This window comes from Pistacia vera, unplaced genomic scaffold (genome assembly GCF_008641045.1).
Source record: "Pistacia vera cultivar Batoury unplaced genomic scaffold, PisVer_v2 Contig427, whole genome shotgun sequence".
NCBI lineage: Eukaryota > Viridiplantae > Streptophyta > Magnoliopsida > Sapindales > Anacardiaceae > Pistacia > Pistacia vera.
Genome location: NW_022196254.1, coordinates 337,718 through 358,258, shown reverse-complemented (window position 1 = coordinate 358,258; position 20,541 = coordinate 337,718). Strand labels below are relative to the sequence as shown.

Below are 20,541 nucleotides of genomic sequence, written 5' to 3'. Positions count from 1 at the left end.
ATCACCCTATATAAACATATTATTTGTTTCTTTCAAAGATATAGAATACTCAATTAATTATTCAAATTTTATTTTAAATTTTAAGATTTAAGTTTCAATGATTGAGACTTGGTATTAGTTCTAAAGGTGTAATTGAGTATTAACCTTATTTAATTGCGCGAACCGCTGCATCATCTTTAATTATCTCGGGGAGATGGAGCCTTAGCAATCAATTAGCTTGAAGTACTACACAATAAGAAGTGGCATGACCATCAAAAGCAATCAAATAGTTCCTTAAAGTCAATTCATACACTGTCCATCGTAAACTAAACATTAACTGAATTTTCAAATCAAACCATACAAAAACATTAAAGAAATTTTCTCAATTAGGGTTTTGTTGGGAAAATTTGAGTTTAGTGACAGAGGTAGACAATAATTTTTCAATAAAATGTAAAATACATATCTATGATTCTCTTGATTTTTTTATTTTTTAGAAAATCCAAAACCATTATAATTTTTTTTTTTTTAAATCATCAAAATATTTAGATGTCACGAACGCTATATAAACTCTTAACAATCTAAACACACAGTTTAATAATTGGTAGTTTTATATTTAATGGGAAAAACACATTCAGTATAAAGACGTCAGTGTGTCTAAAGTAATCACGATACACGGTGTAATTTTATCCCTGCTACTAAATCCGACGTTTGTAATAAAATGATGTATACAAGTACCATCTCCAGCCAACGATAACGATGCATTTCACTCACTCCAACACACACGCACAGCGCCACTGCAGATAATTATCCCTAGACTGTGAAATCATGCTTTCCTGGTTTCAAAAACCCTAACTGGTTACAATTCAGATATGGACCAAGAAGAATCTCGAAACGGTGATTTCGCTCACTACAACGACCACCACGTCTCCAAGAAACCCAAACTCACCCGCTTCATATCCGAACCCGAAATCCGCGACGAATTCTCGCACCACCGGTCCGGCATCGCCCGTATTAACAACGGCAGCTTCGGGAGCTGTCCCAAGTCCGTGCTAGCCGCGCAGCAAAATTGGCAACTGAAGTTCCTCCAACAGCCTGATGATTTCTACTTCAACACTCTCCGCAAGGGAATATTACACTCCCGTACCCTCATCAAAGACCTCGTTAACGCTGATGACGTGGATGAAATCTCCCTTGTCGATAATGCTACTACCGCTGCCGCCATCGTCCTCCAACAAATTGGACGCGGCTTTGGTGAAGGGAAGTTCAATGGAAACGACACCGTTGTAATGCTCCACTGCGCATTCCAGGCCGTCAAGAAATCTATCCAAGCTTATGTCACGCGTGCTGGTGGCTCAGTTATCGAAGTTCAGTTACCATTTCCGCTGATTTCGGAGGAAGAAATTATCAGAGAATTTAAGAAAGGGTTAGAAAAGGGTAAAGAGAACGGTAAAAAAGTTCGGTTAGCGATAATTGATCATATTACGTCAATGCCATGTGTTGTGATTCCTGTTAGTAAATTGGTTAAAATTTGTAGAGAGGAAGGTGTTGAACAGGTTTTTGTAGATGCGGCACATGCTATAGGTAGTGTTAAAATTGATGTTAAAGAAATTGGAGCTGACTTTTATGTTAGTAACTTGCACAAATGGTTTTTCTGCCCACCATCGGTTGCTTTTTTGTATTGTAGAAAATCGAATGTATCCCCTGATATGCACCACCCTGTGGTTTCTCATGAGTTTGGCAATGGGTTGCCAATAGAGAGCGCATGGATTGGTACTAGAGATTACAGTGCCCAGCTTTTAGTACCTTCAGTTATGGAGTTTGTGAGTAGGTTTGAAGGGGGAATTGATGGAATTATGACAAGAAACCATGAGCAAGTACTGAAGATGGGGAGAATGTTGGCAGAGTCATGGGGAACAAATCTTGGCTCGCCGCCTGAACTCTGTGCAGGGATGATAATGGTTGGCTTACCTTCAAGGTTAAGAGTTTGGAGTGAGGAGGATGCTTTGAGGTTGAGGGAGCATTTGAGGGTCCATTTTGGGGTTGAGGTCCCAATTTATTATCAGCCACCGAAGGATGATAGTGAGGGTCATGCTAGGGATAAGGATGGGGTTATAACGGGGTATGCCAGGATTTCTTATCAGGTTTATAATGCATTGGAGGATTATGAGAACTTTATGAATGCAATAAATATCCTTGTCGCCAAGGAAAAAAATTTGCAAAATGTTATGGACAGGTAAAATGATGAGGTATGATCTTCACTACCATGGAGTTGTGTGTAAATATATAAGCATAATCAGTTAGTATGCTCTGATTTTGTCATTGGTTCCACTCTCTTGGGTAGATTTAAATTTATGTCTCTCGGGACTTATAGTTGCAAATAATTTCTTGGCGAAATTGCTTAGAGGTAATGAAGCAACATTGAATACTTTAGTTCTCGTTTGTCTGCATTTTTACAAAGAAATCTCTGCTTTCATATTGATATAGCCAAATAACTTGAAACATTGTTGTGCAAACCTACTCTACATGCATATTGTTCTAACTCAAATAGCTTGGACTTCATTGAACTGAAGTCCATCTCAAATATACTGGACTTCATTGAGCTGAATAACATTTCCCGTGCTAGGACTATTTTTTCTTATTGGATGCAGAATAAGTCATATGAGATTTATCTTGATTCATGACAAGAGGTATAAATGGTTAAGAACCTTTAATATTTAAATCCACTATGCCCTTCTTGGTTTGAACAAATTAGAATTCTATAAACAATCAAACCCAAGTTATGTTGTGGAGGATCTTGAATAATGTCATGAGCGTGTTTGATTGCATTTGTCATGTGTGTAGATTTGTATGTGTGTCTAAGGTGCAATTACTGACTGTATGTGGTAATCGATCTAAAGTATCTTTCCTTATTTTCTATATTTTTGGCAGTTGGATGTAAACAGATGGGCAGCATAATGGGGACTAACAATCGTTTCACCAGTTATTTTGCCCTGTCTTGGTTTTCTAATGACAGAACTTTGAACCCATACACACCTGGCTAAGTGAGGCTCTTTATGTGCTCATCCTAAACTTAGAAGATATCCTGCAAACCTTCCTACACTGATCCAATGTGCAACTTGGTGTAGCTTTGTTATTCCGTCTCTGTATTCATGACAATAAATGTACGCAGGTGGCTTTTAAGTAGTTCAGTTGCCTTTGCACGAAATTTATATTATAGGACATCTATCAGAGAGCTCCGTTCTGGTGTATTTGGTTGTTTTTGCAGGGTTGCTTCATGGGAATTTTAGAAGATGGCTAACGTAATTTTTATCAATTTATATTTGTTCCATAGTTTTCAGCAAGGAATTGCATTTGAGAAACTGTATTTATGAGATAAATTTATAAGACCTGCATGATGGTAACATCGTAAAATTGATATAAATCTTGTCAATATGACCGCCAATCAGGGGTATTGTTTGTAATGGATGCTACTAAGTTCTCCTTTCACCCCCAAAATGATAGATGTGAAGAATAAGGCAAAAAAAAGAAAAGTAATTGTTCACACCAATATTTTGACTAACAGATCAGTGAAATTTGAAATCCCTTAATAGATGTAAATACCATTGGGACGGTGAACTAATCTACAAAGGAGGAAAAAATTAACTGCGGTACTTCTAAGTGAATATTCGAATTTAATATGTATTACTAAATCTAAATGTACAAAGAGCATTCAACTCAGAGTTGACATTTTGGCCAACTAAAAATTTTAAAAAAAAAATCAAATAGTGCATTCTTCTATGCAAAGGACAAAATTTGAATGTTAGAAGCTTATATATTAACAATCCGAGACAGTAAAACTATCTGAAAGCTTATATGAACAGCTCCAATTCAGTAAAAGGTATTGTCAAGAAAGAGCCATCCCATACTTGTTACTCTTGTCTTTGCCCAGAATTCTGCGAGAATAATGTCCACATCTTCCAAACCAACGCCAATGCATAAAGAATTGATTGAAGGTCTAAGCATCCTCGTAGCTTGATCCCATTGGGAGTATCTACAATCTTAGATTAGGACCATCCTTGCATTTTCCCAGCATTTGCACCCCCGACACAGCAAACTCTGTGCCAAGCTTACTCCAAATTCTTGCAACAAAGCCTCAGCTCCTAACTTTTTGCATTTGCCACCCATACAAAATCTCTATTTTCTTGGCCGATGTTCGCTCTGCAATGCTTTCTGTTTGCTCCTTATTGCAGCCTTAGAGCTGCTGCATTCACCCCCCTTCTATATTTTGAGAACTCATATCTCCAAATCCCGCGTTTCCTCTGACTTCTCTTGTTGAAACAGTGAGCCGTGTACCTGACGTTGCACTTTTATCTTTTGTTCTGCTTCACTGTTTTTGATTGTTCGAGAACATTACTTCTCAGCGGATCATGTCAATAAACTCTCCATTTTCACTGCCGCGGAACTCGGATGATGAGCTAGATGATGACTCAGATTTTTGCTTTTCCTTTTTTTGTCTCAAGGTATTCTTAATTTGGGCTTCTTCTTTCATCGTTCTCTTCAATTCCTTTTGTCTGTTCTCAACTGTGCACCTGTGCTTGCAGAAACTCTACCGCTCCCTGCATTGAAGATAGATGATTACATTATTTTTGTATGTTGTACATATTATTGGTCGAGCACAAAGTAGATTTGATCTAGTAGGTGATTCTCCCATTGAGCAGATACGAAAGATTATACTCCCAAAAAAATACAATACTAGACTTTATATTTGCTACAGATGAGCATAATAATACGTTATCTATAATCAAAACTTAATCTATAGATTTAGGTATAGTCGATGAAAAATATGCCAAAAAAAATAAAGAATAACGAAGAAGCTAAAGCACCAAAACTCAAAAGGAAGCAAGTTACTTTCTTACCGAAATCTTTTTCATTCACCAAACTATTTCCATTCTCAATGCCGGAGGTCTCAAGCGAAAACAAGGACAAGTCTTTTGACATTTTTTTTATAAACTTCAATTTCTTCTTGACTAGCTTAATTTCAGAATTGTTTTCCTTCTCTTTCTTCTTGAATTGTTTGACGGCGAACATAGTACTGTTGATGTTCAGAATCAGAAACAAAATGAGTATTCAATCGCGCCAAAAGTTTTCTGGGTCTCTCTGAAACTTTGAAATCTCCAATACCACATGGCACTTGGTCGTAAACCGGTTACTGATATCGGAAGGAAAACGTAGAGAAGCGGTGTTGAACAGTCCTCGTCGTCTCCATTGCTTGGTTCAAAAGCCGTCCACCCCGTGTCGACATGACGTAATATTAGTAGCATCCTTACTTCCTTAACCGATTCGGAACGAAAGGGAGGGAGATTGAAACTAACTGAAAGATTAACGTGGCAATAGCTATTAGTGCAAGAAGAGTAAGGCTGACGTGGAGATGCTTTGTTAGAACCTGGGCACTCGGGATAGTTTCAGTTCGCCACACTCCTTTCGGTTTTGACATGCTTTTAATGTAATATAAGCGGTACGTTTCACCCTTAATATGGACGGTTAAGATTGATCCACGTGGCTGCCAGCTGGCGGATCATTTAATTTCAAAAGATAAGCATAAATTCGGGTTAATTAAATTGAAGCGACTTAACCAATTGTAGATTTGTAGGCCTTAATTTGAAGGAGCCCGGCCCGCGCATGGTCGAAAGCACGCATCTTCGACCACGTGGCAAAGAAACTCTCAGCTACCAAATCAGAAGGACATCATTCATGGAGGTGTATTCACCTGATACAGCTTGAAGCGCATGCAGCACCGAATGCATACTTACTTGTTAATTCTGAACCTTGAAGCTTCGAAGCTGTTTTGATCGGGAGCTAGTTAATTGAATAATCTGATTTTCAAAATGGCCGAAGAATCGACCCCTCGATCAGGTGATGAATTTTGTATCCGAGGATCAGGACCGGATTTTAATTAAATTAATTTATTACTCCTCTGTAAACCCTAATTATCATTTTTCTCGATTGTTAATCATGCGTTTGGTGGATTAACTGTGACAGTTGGATCAAGCAAAAAAAGCAAGGGGTGAACGAGTCGAGGATGGTACTGCCCAGAGAGATAGACCTCTCTTCGAGGTTTGTTCACTTCATTTTTGCATAAAAACTTCCTCTTTCATGCTAATATGTTTTATTTTGATTCTGTTTAAGAACTTTTGTTCTTCAATATATGTCAGTTTGCTACACTTGCTCAATATTTTATCATTTTAGACAAGTGTTAATTATTGGGGATTTTTGGATTCTAAAGAATTGCTGATTGCATTACAACATTGTCTCATTAATTTTCATTCGAGAAATGCACCTTTTGATTTATAATGGTATTTTTTTTTTTTTTTTTTCACTTGATATAGATTTTGAAGGAGAACAAAGACAAAAAGGATGCAGAATTTAATGAACGCTTCAAGCATAGTAAGTGTTAAAGAGTCTATCATTTGAGCTACAGTTGGTCTTCTTTGTTAATGGTCAATTAAATAGAGTGTGCAAGTTTTTACTTGGAGGGATACCTCTGTGTGTGTTATATTGCTAGTCAAAGTCAGTTTTTGCATGTCTTTATATATTGTTCTACATGTCATTTCTGTGCTCAGGTGTGTTGAGGGTGCTTGTTTGTAAGGAACATGTAATTTGAAGACCATGTTTTTGGATAACCCTATGAATGGGTTGTGGTTGAGTAGTCTAGCTACATTACTGCTAAGCAAATAGAATTATGCATGGTTTACAGATCTCGAACATTAACTTGCAAGATGGAATGAAGACTAATCACTTAACTTATTGCAGGACCACCCAAAGCCTTGGATGAAGACGAAACTGAGTTCCTTGATAAATGGGAGATGGTGAGACTATTTTAAGATAATTGGTTATATAATTCTTCTAGAAATGCAACGAGTGTTTTTCCTTTCAGAGAGTTTTTGCTGTTCACCATGTCTGCTAATACCCAGTAAGACATGTTGTCATGTTTGGTTGACATTTGGACCATAATTGTTCATTATTTTAGGTTCTTACAAGTGATATGCCAAGCTGAATGTTTTAAAAGATATAAAGTTAGAAGTAATTTTCTTTCTTGCTCAACAATTTCTTGTTAGACAAACATCCAAACTCATCTATGCTTCTTTAACTTTAGTATTTATATTTTTATCTTGCAGTCTAGGAGGGAATACGAGCAACAAGTGGCAGATGAAGAGACCCAACAACTGCGGAGTTTCCAAGTAATTTTCTAACAAATCTGAATTCTTAGCAATTAGTGATTTAAACTGATATTGCTAAGAATTTTATGATGCATTCTGCTATATGTTCCTATGTGGATGCATAATTTGTTAGGTTGGGTATTATATGTTCAATCCATAAAAAATTAGAACTGGCTAATATATGTAGCCTTGGTCTCTGTTTATTGTGTACTGGATTAAAACCATCCTGTTTGTCTTCCAAGATAAATGTGCTCTTCAGCAGTGTGTGAATACTAATCCTAATATTTTCAATGGCCACAAGCAGCTGCATGATTTATGTCCAGGATTAATGTTCACCTGATCCTTCATTTTAGACAGTTTTCCGATTGTTTCTTTTTCAGGCAGCAGTTGCAGCACAGTCTACTATTGTACAGGAACTGAAGGAAACAGCCCCTGCTCCTGTGGTCCAGGTTTGTATTCTAATGTTTGTGTTATTTTTCTTGACAACTTCTTAGCGTGCATGTTCATGTAATGATTGACTTACCTTCCAGGAAATGTAGCAATTAATAACTGAGGCAGAATTAGCTTCTGCAAGTTAAATAATTTGGCAGAGCCTTATGTTTGTCGGGATGACTTGGTCCTGTGATGTAGAATTGTTTAGCCACTGACCTGGATACATATCTATCTGATGGTATTGTCAGAGGTTTAGTGTTGATTCTTTTCTCATTGCAACTTAATTCTGATTCCAGGAACAGAAACCAACTGGGAGGAAAAATCCGCCCACCCGTCCGTTAGGCATGATAATAAAAGTCAAGCCACAAGCAAAGAAAGCGAAGATAGATCATGGAAGTGTTGAAGAACATTCAGATATGGTGAAAAAACCTGTTGTTAATGCAGAAAAATCACCAGATCCTGTGAAAACATCTAATGGTGATACTGCTAACTCTAACGATGTAGCAAAAACATGTCTAGTTACATACAGTGATGAAAGTGAAGATGATGATTAGTAGTTCAGTTTTCCTATATGAGGACAGTAGTGAGTTCTTTAGTTAATTTTTTCAAAATCATATACTTTAGGTATTGAACCATTCAAAGTTGGAAACATCTAGCATTCTTGGTAATCCAATTTCCACGGTTCAAGCAGTCAGTTCATAACCTCACAAGAGCCATTAAAATGAAGGATATATACAAGCGATATGGTGTATTTTGCAGATTCAGGTAAAGAAATTCATAGGAAAAACTCGTAGTTGAAGCGCCACTGCCTTGAACTGTTGCTTAGGAGGCATAAAACCCATGTTTAGTGTTGGTCAAAATATCATGCTTTCATTTCTCTTCTAGGCAATCACGTCTGCTTCCTTGATTGTGTATAAACGATGAGATACCACCGCTATAATTCGGGGATTTATCACTTGGTCTAGTTTATTCAAGAAAAATGCTATGGACACCGACGTTTTGCACAAAAGTTTTACATTGAACGATGTGTCCATTGAATCAGACAAACTACGTATCACGTTAACAAACATTCCACGAATGAACAACCGTCTATCAAATATGGACGACTATCCATTGTTATTGGACGATCGTTCATTTGAAATGGACGACCGTTCATTTGAAATGGACGGCTGTTCATATTATATGGATGGTTGTCCACATAGAATGGACGATTGTTCATAGTTTAAACTAAAAAAAATTGGAATAAATTGTTTATGGACGCCTGTCCTCTTATGAGGACGATCGTTCATAGTTATGAACCGGCGTCCACACTGTAAAGTTTAAAAAAAAAGTTAAAAAAAATTTAAGGACGCCCGTCCATTATTCAGTGGATGGGGACTATAGAATTTGCTTAAATGGTCATTGCATAAATATGTTTGTTCAATTTGGAATCTGCTTATGACCCACCTACTAAATGGACTACATAATCTGCACTGCAATTAAACAATTTTCATCTTCCTTCTAACCATTTTCATTAATTCTGCTACAATTACATATCCAATAATGTTTATCCTATGTATATATAACATACATGGCGATAAAATTTGCAGCATGAACTTTTTAATACACATGAGACTGCCATTGAGAGTGTCTTGTAACAACTGACCAATCCTCATGTACAGTTTTGAGCTACTTTTGAAAATCAAGAAGCTCAAAAATCATTGATCCAGTTGAGGCTGTGGACATAAGTTATGAGCCATATAAAGCTGATGTTGCTACCTTTCGTGACCCAGAATTGTCATGATTGCCAGCAGGTTTGTTGGTCAATCGACGTTTGTAGCGTTTGAGAACAGATGTCAGATTCTCTTTTCTCTTTGGGAAAGCCACATCACAAGCAGCAGTGCCTGTTCGTCCCTTTCGACAAGATATAGCAGTCACTACGTCCTTAATGATGTCTAGAAGCATCGCTGCAGTTGTGCATTTCCCTCTTTCTGGTTTTGCAGTAGAGGGCAACATGTTTGTTCAGTTTGGAACAAACGGGCTCCCGTCCCTCATTGCAGTACAGATCCTCTTGAGGTGCTCTGTTTTATTCAGTTTTGCTTGCTTTTGAATATATTTGTTCAGAAACTTATAAAGCAATAAATATGTTTGTTTAAATGTTTGACTGAATTCTTTTAGGTGCATAGATACTTTATTTGGATTATTTATTTTTAAAAACTGTCATAAATTTAATGAAATTTTAATAATGGATGCCCGTCCACTGAACATCCGTCCATACAATATGAACAGGAGTCTATTGAAAATGGGCAGGCATCCATAAATGTTAGACGACCGTTATTCACGAAAGACTTCAGTGTGATCGCGTCTAACTAGTTACCATGTCCTCTAATATAAAAATTCGGTGTAAAATTTTGGTGACTGTAACATTACTCTATTTTCAATCGCCTAATCGGGTTCACGCATATCTTTGGATTTTGAAGTTTGAACAACAGCTTCTAATGCTGATACAGTGAAACTGATAAGCTCCGCCTGTAGGGTTGGGAGTTGGGACATAACAATGCAGCCCTTTATGATTCTGGCAATTGGGCTGGACATGTAGTCACTACACACACAGCCCACAATATCCTCATTCGGCATTGCGTTGTGGTGATTGGTAAAGATGGAAGTAAAGTAAGTTACTATTAAGCCCACCTACAATTGGTGGGGAAGGTAATCAGAATAAATATTAATCTTAACATCTCCGAATTTTCTCCACATATTAATGTTTCAAAGCCGGACACATTGACGCACTTTTGGACATGTTTGTTAAATCACTTATTGTATTTTGTATCGAAAATCTAATTTTTCAAATTGTGTATTGCGTAACGTATCGTAGGATACACTTTTTTAAAAAAAGAAGTTAATAAAATGATAAAATTTTCTAAAAATTAATATTATCCCCAAGATTAATTAAAAAATTTTGTGGTATTATTGACTTTAAATTATAGTATTATATAATCAAAATTAATCTCAAAATTAATAATCTATATCATTTTCTGTCAACCATTCATATCATTTTTAAGATCAATGTCAGCATCTATATCTCCACTTGTATTATTATCATCATGCAAAATGGGTAAAACATGTTCTTCTTTACTTTCTCCATGCAAAATGGGTAAATTTGAGTAGGTTTTAGTGAACCAGGTTGGGTGACCTGGATCCGACCCAAAATTTTTTGGGTCTCAGGCCCAATTTAATAAAATCGTATAGATTTATATCGATATTTTTAAGGATACGAACGAATACGTATTTTAAGATACATATCAATATATTGAAAGATTTATGATACACTTTTTAATACGTATTATTAACGACTCGTATCGAATCATATCATAAGATACTGATAACTAGACTTTTGATAACCCAGCAATCGCCAATAAGCACTCTTAACATTAATGCACGCCTTGACAGAAAGGATCCATTAGCCATTAGGTTGAAGTCTTGAAAATTAATATTTTATGCAAGTTACTTGGGAATATTTTAGAATTTATTTTCATTGACTTGTTGCAAAACCAAATTGTAGGCCTCCAACAATGATCTTACCTGAAGGTGTAAGAAATTGATATTTATTAGTCGTTTTGACTAGATATGCAATGCCATATTTGTTAAGTATCATCAATAAAAAATAAAAAAATAAAAACAAATGAGAGTACACGGTTTTGCTCACCATTTCATTGGATAAACCGAATTATAAAGAGAGAGAAATAAGAAAACTTTCGAGTAATGAAAGTGAAACAAATTAAAAATTAGGACAAGGAGAAGTTTCCCCTTAACCAAGATCAACGATATTCATTATTTTAGTAATTTCATGAATTTGTAACTTAAATTAAAAATTAGGACAAGGAGAAGTTTCCCCTTAACCAACGCAGGAAGATACATTGGGATTCAGACAGGTGAGGTGGTTGTAATTATTGAATATTTAATTATAGTTGTGGAGGGAAACTTGCGCCGAAATCTATTCTGTTATCGTCATCCGTGACGTTTCTTCCCCACCAATCTCCCTTTAATTATTCGCTTCTTGATATTGTAAATGCCACTCCTGCGTCCTACCCATACTGAATACTACTAGAACTTCTTGAAAACACGCCACCGTCACTGCTATTAAGAGTGGCTCCTTATTTAATAGTGCAACCCAGTTTGTTTGTATGCCAACAAATACGAAAAAGAGGGAAATTATGTAAGGTAACTTTCTTGGACTTTTTATTCAATTCATTTCCGATAAAATACATTGGATATAATAAGATACTTAAAACCCTGGAACAACAATAGAGGAAACAGAAGATAATTTTAAGCTATAAATTCCCTTCTAAGTGGAAAACAGAAGACAGTAAATGTCCACCAAAATTGTAAATATTAGAAGAGACTTATATGTAAAGCTTATGAAGTGGAAGCACTAGTGTGAAGTGCTACTAAAGAGGCATAACATCCATCTTCAATATTAATCAAAGTACTGTAAATATTAGAAGAGACTTATATGTAAAGCTTATGAAGTTGAAGCACTGGTGTGAAGTGCTACTAAAGAGGCATAACATCCACCTTCAATATTAATCAAAGTATCATGCTTTCCTTTCTCTACTATTACTCCATTTTTAACCACTGCTATCATATCTGCATTCTTAATTGTGGATAAACGATGAGCCACCACAACTGTTGTTCGGTTCTTCATTACTCGGTCTAATGCATCTTGAACTACACGTTCTGATTCAGCATCCAATGCACTGGTAGCTTCATCTAAAAGTAATATCTTTGGATCTTTAACAATGGCACGTGCAATGGCTACCCGTTGCTTTTGGCCACCTGACAATTGGATTCCTCGCTCTCCAACCATCGTATCATAGCCCTGTGTTTTGCATTGAATAAAATATAAGAATGCATGTTTCCAGTTTTGATCAACACTGGATAATGTTTCAGGATGTTCTAACCTTTTGTAAACTGCTGATGAATTTGTGGGCATTGGCCAATTCTGATGCAGCTAAAATTTCGGCTTCAGTTGCGTTCCCTTCCTTTCCGTATGCAATGTTGGAACGGATTGTTTCATTAAACAAAGCTGGTTCTTGGCTCACTAGTCCCATCTGCTGTCTTAGCCATTTCAATTTGAGCTTTTGAATTTCAACCCCATCAAGTGTAATCTGTCCTGCATCAGGGTCATAGAACCTTTGTAACAAGGAGATCACTGTTGATTTTCCACATCCACTCTCTCCAACCAGAGCAACAGTCTGAAAGGAAATTAATACCAATATATAATTTGGATTTTCAAACGGTGTTATTCAGAGAAATGCCAGTTTGATTTATCCACAATTAGTCCATAGAAATGGAAAATAAAATAGTAAATATTTTACTGCGTACCTTGCCAGCATGAATGGCCAAGCTGAGGTCTCCGAGAATCTGAACATCTGGCCTCGAAGGATATTTAAAGCTTACATGATGAAGCTCTATTTCTCCCTTGACATTTTCTATTGTTGTCCCAGACTCATCACTAGAGTCTATTTTTGACTGGCGGTCTATAATTGCAAATATTGAAGCAGCAGCACCCTTAGCTTTGGTGGAATCCGGAGCAAAGGAGCTGCTTTGAGAAATTCCCAAAGCTGCCATGGTCAAAGCAAAAAAGACCTGCAACACGGACATAGATAAGGCTTTGTATGATTGGAACACTCGGTGTTTACAAAGTTGTAGCTTTTGGAAATATAGGCGTTTAGTTATGAATGATACACATACTCTAAAAACATCAGTAAATGTTGCTTTGCCAGCATCAACAAGTCGAGCTCCAGCATAGAAACTGGTTGCATAGAAAGCAAACAGAAAGAAGTAAGATAATCCAAATCCTGCTCCACTGGTCAACCCTCGCTTTATTCCAGTCTCCATAGGACCGTCACATTTCGTTTTATATAGTTGCATCACCTTCTCCTCAGCACAGAAAGAAGCAACTGTTCTTATACTTCCAACTGCATCATTGGCAACTTGGCTTGCTTCCTCGTACTTCTTCTGCAAATATTGATATTAAAAGGAACATATATATTAATATTATTAACATTCAACCATATAGTAATTTTAGCAGGTGCTGCCACAATAACAAATTTAAATTTAGAGGATACCTTTGCATCTGCGCTGAATCCTTTCAGGAACTTCACTTGAACATATCCAGTGACTCCTATCAGAGGAATTATGGCAAGGATGATAAAGGCTAACTGCCAACTTGCAGTAAAAGCAATGACCAAACCTGCCAGTGCTGATGCACTGTTTTGAACAAGCTGAGCCAGTGCATCTCCAACTAGAGCACGCACTGATGCTGCATCTGCTGATAGCCTTGCCCCAATTGTTCCACTTGAGTGCTCAGGCTGATCAAACCAATCAACCTCCATGTGAACCACTTTCTCAAAACACTTTGACCTTATCCGTTGGATTAACTTGCATCCAGCAACAGAAAAGAAGTATGTTTGGGCTGGATTTGCGATTAATGCTGCTACCCCGAAAACCACGAAAATTATTGACCAGAACCTTGTATCCTTTATCAGTTCATCACGTGGTTTGTAAAATGCTTCAATTATACTGGACATTAGTATACCAAAAATTGGCATTAACACGCCATTTGCAATAGCAGATATTGATCCAAGGAGAATAACTGGAATTTCTGGCTTATTGAGACTGGCAAGGCGTCGAATTGAGACTTCAGGAGCTTGTTCTGTTGGTGGTGGAGGATCTTCTGGATCTCCATTGGCAGTATCAGCCACATTGTGTCCAACAGGTCTACCAAATGAGTCTGAGAATGAGTGGCGACTGCTATTTCCATTTGATGATCCTCGACTTATGGACCGTCCCAGGGACATTCTTTGACTAGACACCCTAAAGGATTCCTTCGAAATTTCTAATTTGTTTTGGCCATCTATAACCTGTCCTGAATCCTTGTTTACTTCCTGTAACCGTATAAGCTGAGAGTAAGCGCCATCAGGATCCTCGAGTAGCTGGAAATGTGTGCCTGAATAAATTGAAAATATATAAGTACTTTTGTGTCCTTTACACGGTGGCAGTAAACTTCAAAAAGCCCAGATGTATTCTGATATAATTCTGCACTGCCAATAGTGATCAAGAAACACATTGCTATTTATTAAACAAATGTTCAAAATAAGCAGGATATATACTTGTAATTCATATGGAATTCATAGGCATATGCTATAAGGTGGAGTTCTGAAGAAAAGGAAACTGCACATTATGTGACAATTAATAAGTCATATTGCTCTCCGTGTAAATGAGTTACAATAAATATGCTACAGCTACAATTTTAAGATACCTTTTTCAACCATTTTTCCTCGATGAATGACAGCAATCGTATCAGCATTTCTCACAGTGCTCAGACGATGGGCAACTATGACAGTAGTCCGATTGACCATTATCCTGTCTAGTGCCTCTTGCACCACCCTCTCAGATTCTGCATCAAGTGCACTCGTAGCTTCATCTAACAGTAAAATTCGAGGATCTTTCAGAATTGCTCTTGCTATTGCAATTCTCTGTTTCTGTCCACCAGACAACTGTGTTCCATGCTCACCAACCATAGTGTTTAGTCCCTGTATAAAATGTGAAAATTGGGGATTCATGTTAGGGAAAATCAAGTCACTTAAGACATTTCATTGAAAACCAATTAACTAGTAAGTAAAACCTGTGGTAGTTTATCAATGAACTTGGCAGCATTTGCGAGTTCAGTTGCTGTTTTTATCTCTTCAATTGTTGCACCATCCTTTCCATACGCAATATTATCCTTAATGCTTCCCGTAAACAACACCGGTTCCTGGCTGACAAGACCAATTTTCTCCCTAATCCATTTAAGCTGAAATTCTCTAAGGTTAATGCCATCTATAAGAACTTCACCAGCTTGTGGATCATAAAATCTCTCTATCAGACTAACAACTGTTGACTTCCCACTTCCACTTTGTCCAACGAGAGCAGCAGTCGTCCCACTTGGAATTGAAAGGGAGAATCCACTAAAAATTGGCTCATCTGGTCGTGCAGGATAACTGAAATAAACATCCCGCAGCTCTATATCTCCACGAATGTCATCCAATATTTTTCCCCTTGTGTCATAAGCATCTATCTCTGGCTTCCTATTTATAGTCTCAAACATCTTAAATGCTGCAGCTTGACCAGCAGCAAACGCACTCAGACATGGAGACCCCTGCCCTATGGACCTGATTCATCCATATTGTCAATACAACAAGCAAACCATAAGCCAAAAGCCGCAAACAAGTTTCTAATGATACGGAGATGGAAATCATCGCTCGGAAGAAGCTACACAGTTTGAATCGGGACTTACATTGAACCAGTCAATACAGCAATAATCACTTTAAGTACTCGCCCCCCTGTATATCCTTCGTTCAATATCAACCTGCCACCAAACCATACAGCCAAAGCATAACTGCAGTAAATAAGTGCTATCATTAGACCAAAACCTAGTCCACCAGCGAAGCCTTCATGAACACCTGATTTGTAAGCAGTAACAAGAAACTTGTTGTAATTACTTATGGCTTGTTTCTCCCCAGTAAATGATGCAACCTGGAACAAAATCAAATTATTAGCATACTTTAAACCAAAACACAAACAAAGTTTATTGAAAGATAGAAGTCCAATATTTTAAAGAATATATCTGGTTGTTCTGGCTAATACATACAATTCGGATGGAGCCAATTGTCTGTTCGACTACACTTGCTGCTTTTGCATAGGCATTTTGTCCACGGGATGACATCTTGGATACCATGACTGCCATGGTTCCACCAATTATTACAAGAGGAGGAAGAACGCACAACATTACAAGGGTGAGAAGCCACCCTTCTATAAATGCTATCGTAAAACCTCCAATAAATGTTGATAAGAGCTGTAGGAATTTCCCAACCTGAAAAAATAAGAAGACTTAGCTTTGGAGATATCACGTGCATAAAACTCAACGTGCTTTTTCTTGCTCAATGCAAGCACCATACCTTCTCACCCATTGCATCTTGTATAAGAACAGTGTCACCAGACATCCTCGAGACTACCTCGCCTGTGTTTGATTCCTTATCAAAGAAAGCAATATCTTGTCTCAGTATAGTTTTCAGATACAAGCTCCTTATTCTTGCAGCCTGTCTTTCCCCTGTAACCATCCAGCAAGCCACCTCTGACAAACAATAAACGGAGGCTTCTTAGTTCTCATTCCTCATCTAGATTAATTACTTCTCAATGAATTTAAAACTTGTACTGATCTCGAGCATGTTCACTTACGCATGAATGCCGCTATTCCAGCACCAATTGCCAAGTACACAAACTTTAGAGAGACCTAAAGAGTTTGCAGGAGATTAATTAGTAAATGTGCTCATAAAAATTAGGCTTATCATAAGACAAAGACCAAGAGTTCAAAAACATCCCCCATTAATACAATTTTGCGGCCTACCTCTTCATTTATATCACTATTTAGATCAAACAAACGTTTTACTTGGGGAAATTAAGTGAAACGTGCAACATAAGTTCAAATAATCGTTAACTCAGCTCAAGCTGCATATTTTTACCTTTGAAACCGCATCAACCACGTTGCCGTTATTCTGGTTTTGTCCAAAAGAATCAGTCAAGTCACCAACTAGTATTGCCATTACGGGCGTACATACGCCATTTCCTATAGCTCCAATTGAGCCAATGCTCATCAGCATTATATCAGTAAAATCTGCAAATGCGAACAACTTGGGAAATGGAACCTTGTTAGCTTTCTCTTTTTCCTTGCTCTTCTCCAACTCTTGTTGGTCGCCATTCATGTTGGAGCCTTTATTCGTCTCTTCTTTGCTTCTTGACGTGGTGGCCTCATTAGAACTGGTATCACCATTCTCAAAGGCCATTCTACTGGCTCCAAGACACTAGCTCAGTCGACGACTACTATCAGAATATTTTAACTTCAAGCAAGCTGCATCACACCATTAATACTCGAGTATCAGCAACATGAAACCCAAATAGCTGGAAAAATGGTCAGATTTGGACTATTAATAATCAAGGACTAGATACTTGGAAAAAGACGAAAATATGATGGATACATTTTGAGTTTGAAAGGGTTGAAACATATTGGCAGCGAAAAAATCAAGAAGAACAATTTTGACAAAATATTCCTTAAATTCTACAGAGTATTAACATATTAAAATTTGAAAGTAAAGCAGACAACAGTAATCAACCGTAGTTAATTTATGATAAAAGGGAGAAAAAAAAAATGATCTTTTTCCAACAAAAAGGCAGCACATAAACAAGAAGATCCAATTCCAATAATAATTTACAAAGTTAACAATTTTAGTATGTTAATTAGTTTAAAAAGTAAAAACACACCATTGATCAAATCCAAAATATAAGAAAACTGATCTTGCAAGTATTTCAAAAAACTGGTAATAAGAACAGAGATCTCAAAAACAGAGTGTTTGTTTCATTGTTTGATTTTCCTTGATAGAATTTGAGATGGGCCCAACTCTTCACTCAATAAGATCTTATTGAATAGGAGGATTACCCCCTCTTATAAACTAGTAGACTTGAGCGTGCCTAGTCGGTGTGGGACTCCAACACTCCCCCTCACAGTCAAGCCCATATGTTGGGTTATGCCTGTTATTGAAGGTAATTGTCGGCTCTAATTCCTCACCTACTGGTCAAACACTCAGTTCAACTAAACCTGACTCTGATATCATGATAGAATTTGAGATGGGTTTGACTTCTTCTTCAATAAGACCTTATTGAATGGGAGGATTACCCTCTCTTATAAACCAGTAGGCTTGAGCATGTTTAGTGGTATGGGACTCCAACATTCCTCTCTCCAGTAACACTTGAGTCTCGGAAAATAAGGAAAGAAGAGAGAGAATGTAAAACCTGAAATCTAAAACCAGGTTTGCCCATCATAATATTACACAATGCGTCAATTAAAAAAAAAAAAAAAAAGTACGATGCACTGAAAGCTCTGTTCTACTTTCGACAGAAAAAATCTCTGCAACCTGCGGCACATGTTTAAAATACGAACATGTTACAGTTGAACTTTTTTCCGATGCAAACCATCATCATTATAATCATCAACATATAAGTAGATGACCTTATGTATCAAAGACATTACATGAACACAAGCCATCTGCCAAAAGTGGATAACAGAGAAGAAAAGCCATTGATTAGCTTTACCTACTACCAAAAGATGACAAATGTTAGTTGAAATGAGCAGTTTCAGAGCTCTGTTTCTATGAACTTAAAACACTTTAAACTTTTGTGGGTGCTTTGCGTTTATGACAGTTCATTACACGTTTATATAGAAATGCCATTTGCTTTTGCTTGAATAACAAGCATCATGCATGGGTAACATGCTCCAAATATTCACCAAAAATATTATTGCACAGCTTGGTCAAAAGCGTGGGGTTTCCATTTTATTTGTCACCTATACTCTTATTTTTTATTCAATACCCGCTGTTGTATTTTCATACGTCTCTGCCAAACGTAAAAAGGCATATTAGTTTATTATAATTTATATATACATATATAGAACTTTGAGCATATATATTCAGGTTTCAGTTACAGAGACTGAGTAGCAAATTTTATTTTATTTTTTGCCTTTTTGTTAATTTAACTTTCTACTGTTGCAGGTATTTCAAAACTTGGTTTCCATTTTTTTTTTGTTTTTTTTGGTTGTTCATCTCTTGTTTGGTTTGGTGTGAGAGGGAAAAAGAAGACAACAAAGTGCTGTAAAAAAATATATTCCCATGGAATCAAGATAATATTGTATGAGCTAAGCTAAATAAACGTTCCTCTCTAGTCTCTATCAACAATATTTTAAACGAAAACCAATAAAGGATGAAAGGCTTTTTATTTGCTTAAGCAATAATTCAGAAAAACAAGTTATCACGACCCTTTTGAATATACATACAAGTAAAAATAATGTGTTTATGAATGAAAATGAAATTAATTAATTAAATAGTTGTTAGAAGATTTTAACGTTTTCATATATTCAATTAGTATTTCAATTTAACATCATTTGTTATATTTTAAATAAGTTTTAAATTTTCACATCAGCAAGACAGCAACTGTAAATCCTCAATAATCAAATTTTCATCCTTGAAAAAAGACAAGTTTCTTGAAAACACGCCACCGTCACTACTATTAAGAATGGCTACTTATTTAATAGTGCAACCCAGTTTGTTTGCTTGCTAACAAATAGGAAAAAGAGATAAATTATATAAGGTAACTTTCTTGGCCTTTTTATTCTATTCATTTCCAATAAAATACATTGGATATAATAAGACCCTAGAACAACAATATAGGAAACAGAAGATAAGTTTAAGCTATACATTCCCTTCTAAGTGGAAAACAGAAGACAGTAAATGTCCACCAAAATTGTAAATATTAGAAGAGACTTATATGTAAAGCTTATGAAGTGGAAGCACTAGTGTGAAGTGCTACTAAAGAGGCATAACATCCATCTTCAATATTAAGCAAAGTATTGTAAATATTAGAAGAGACTTATATGTAAAGCTTATGAAGTTGAAGCACTAGTGTGAAGTGCTACTAAAGTGGCATAAAATCCACCTTCAATATTAATCAAAGTATCATGCTTTCCTTTCTCTACTATTACTCCATTTTTAACCACTGCTATCACATCTGCATTCTTAATTGTGGATAAACGATGAGCCACCACAACTGTTGTTCGGTTCTTCATTACTCGGTCTAATGCATCTTGAACTACACGTTCNTTTTTTTTTTTTTTTTTGTGACCGGAGTGTCCGAGTCCTCTTACGTGCACCTCAATTAATGATTAGGGGTCTATTAACCATCTTATAAGCTCAAATAACCAAGTAAACCACAATGTTATTATAGTAAGTGACCCCAATGTTTGAACTTAGGAATTTAAAAAATTGAGCAAACCTTTTTTACCGTTAAGCAAACCATTTGGGTTTAG

The 20,541-nt window shown here is 36.6% G+C and overlaps 3 protein-coding genes and 1 long non-coding RNA gene across 4 annotated transcripts; 2 read left to right on the top strand and 2 right to left on the bottom strand.

Annotated features, from left to right (window-relative positions):
• Positions 1-681: 681 nt before the first annotated feature.
• Positions 682-3,136, top strand: LOC116143214 (L-cysteine desulfhydrase-like). The gene is made up of 2 exons (XM_031428646.1): positions 682-2,225; positions 2,908-3,136. The coding sequence occupies exon 1, from the start codon at positions 849-851 to the stop codon at positions 2,214-2,216; it is 1,368 nt and encodes a 455-aa protein (XP_031284506.1). The 5' UTR covers positions 682-848; the 3' UTR covers positions 2,217-2,225; positions 2,908-3,136.
• Positions 3,137-5,874: 2,738 nt separating this feature from the next.
• On the top strand, positions 5,875-8,563 carry LOC116143186 (PSME3-interacting protein-like). The gene is made up of 7 exons (XM_031428615.1): positions 5,875-5,898; positions 5,998-6,072; positions 6,345-6,402; positions 6,769-6,824; positions 7,134-7,196; positions 7,556-7,624; positions 7,904-8,563. The coding sequence occupies exons 1-7, from the start codon at positions 5,875-5,877 to the stop codon at positions 8,159-8,161; spliced, it is 603 nt and encodes a 200-aa protein (XP_031284475.1). The 3' UTR covers positions 8,162-8,563.
• A 3,238-nt stretch (positions 8,564-11,801) lies between these two features.
• On the bottom strand, positions 11,802-18,884 carry LOC116143175 (ABC transporter B family member 11-like). Its single transcript, XM_031428601.1, has 13 exons — positions 18,777-18,884; positions 17,153-17,538; positions 16,869-16,923; positions 16,589-16,764; positions 16,282-16,503; positions 15,928-16,166; positions 15,277-15,802; positions 14,911-15,184; positions 13,718-14,598; positions 13,341-13,607; positions 12,972-13,235; positions 12,548-12,841; positions 11,802-12,465 (listed from the first exon to the last, which is right to left on the bottom strand). The coding sequence occupies exons 2-13, from the start codon at positions 17,471-17,473 to the stop codon at positions 12,109-12,111; spliced, it is 3,876 nt and encodes a 1,291-aa protein (XP_031284461.1). The 5' UTR covers positions 17,474-17,538; positions 18,777-18,884; the 3' UTR covers positions 11,802-12,108.
• Positions 18,885-19,905: 1,021 nt separating this feature from the next.
• LOC116143172 lies at positions 19,906-20,328 on the bottom strand. The gene is made up of 2 exons (XR_004130094.1): positions 20,172-20,328; positions 19,906-20,065 (listed from the first exon to the last, which is right to left on the bottom strand). It is a non-coding gene; the product is annotated as an uncharacterized LOC116143172 (long non-coding RNA).
• Between the last annotated feature and the right edge of the window lie 213 nt (positions 20,329-20,541).

Coding starts and splice junctions, on each gene's coding strand:
- LOC116143214 (XM_031428646.1), top strand. CDS start 849: ATGGACCAAGAAGAATCTCGAAACGGTGATTTCGCTCACTACAACGAC.
- LOC116143186 (XM_031428615.1), top strand. CDS start 5,875: ATGAATTTTGTATCCGAGGATCAG. Junction 5,899..5,997: donor ATTTTGTATCCGAGGATCAG/GACCGGATTTTA, acceptor TAACTGTGACAG/TTGGATCAAGCAAAAAAAGC. Junction 6,403..6,768: donor TAATGAACGCTTCAAGCATA/GTAAGTGTTAAA, acceptor AACTTATTGCAG/GACCACCCAAAGCCTTGGAT.
- LOC116143175 (XM_031428601.1), bottom strand. CDS start 17,473: ATGGCCTTTGAGAATGGTGATACCAGTTCTAATGAGGCCACCACGTCA. Junction 16,924..17,152: donor TGGTTGATGCGGTTTCAAAG/GTAAAAATATGC, acceptor CAAACTCTTTAG/GTCTCTCTAAAGTTTGTGTA. Junction 12,842..12,971: donor TGGCCATTCATGCTGGCAAG/GTACGCAGTAAA, acceptor ATTTCCTTTCAG/ACTGTTGCTCTGGTTGGAGA.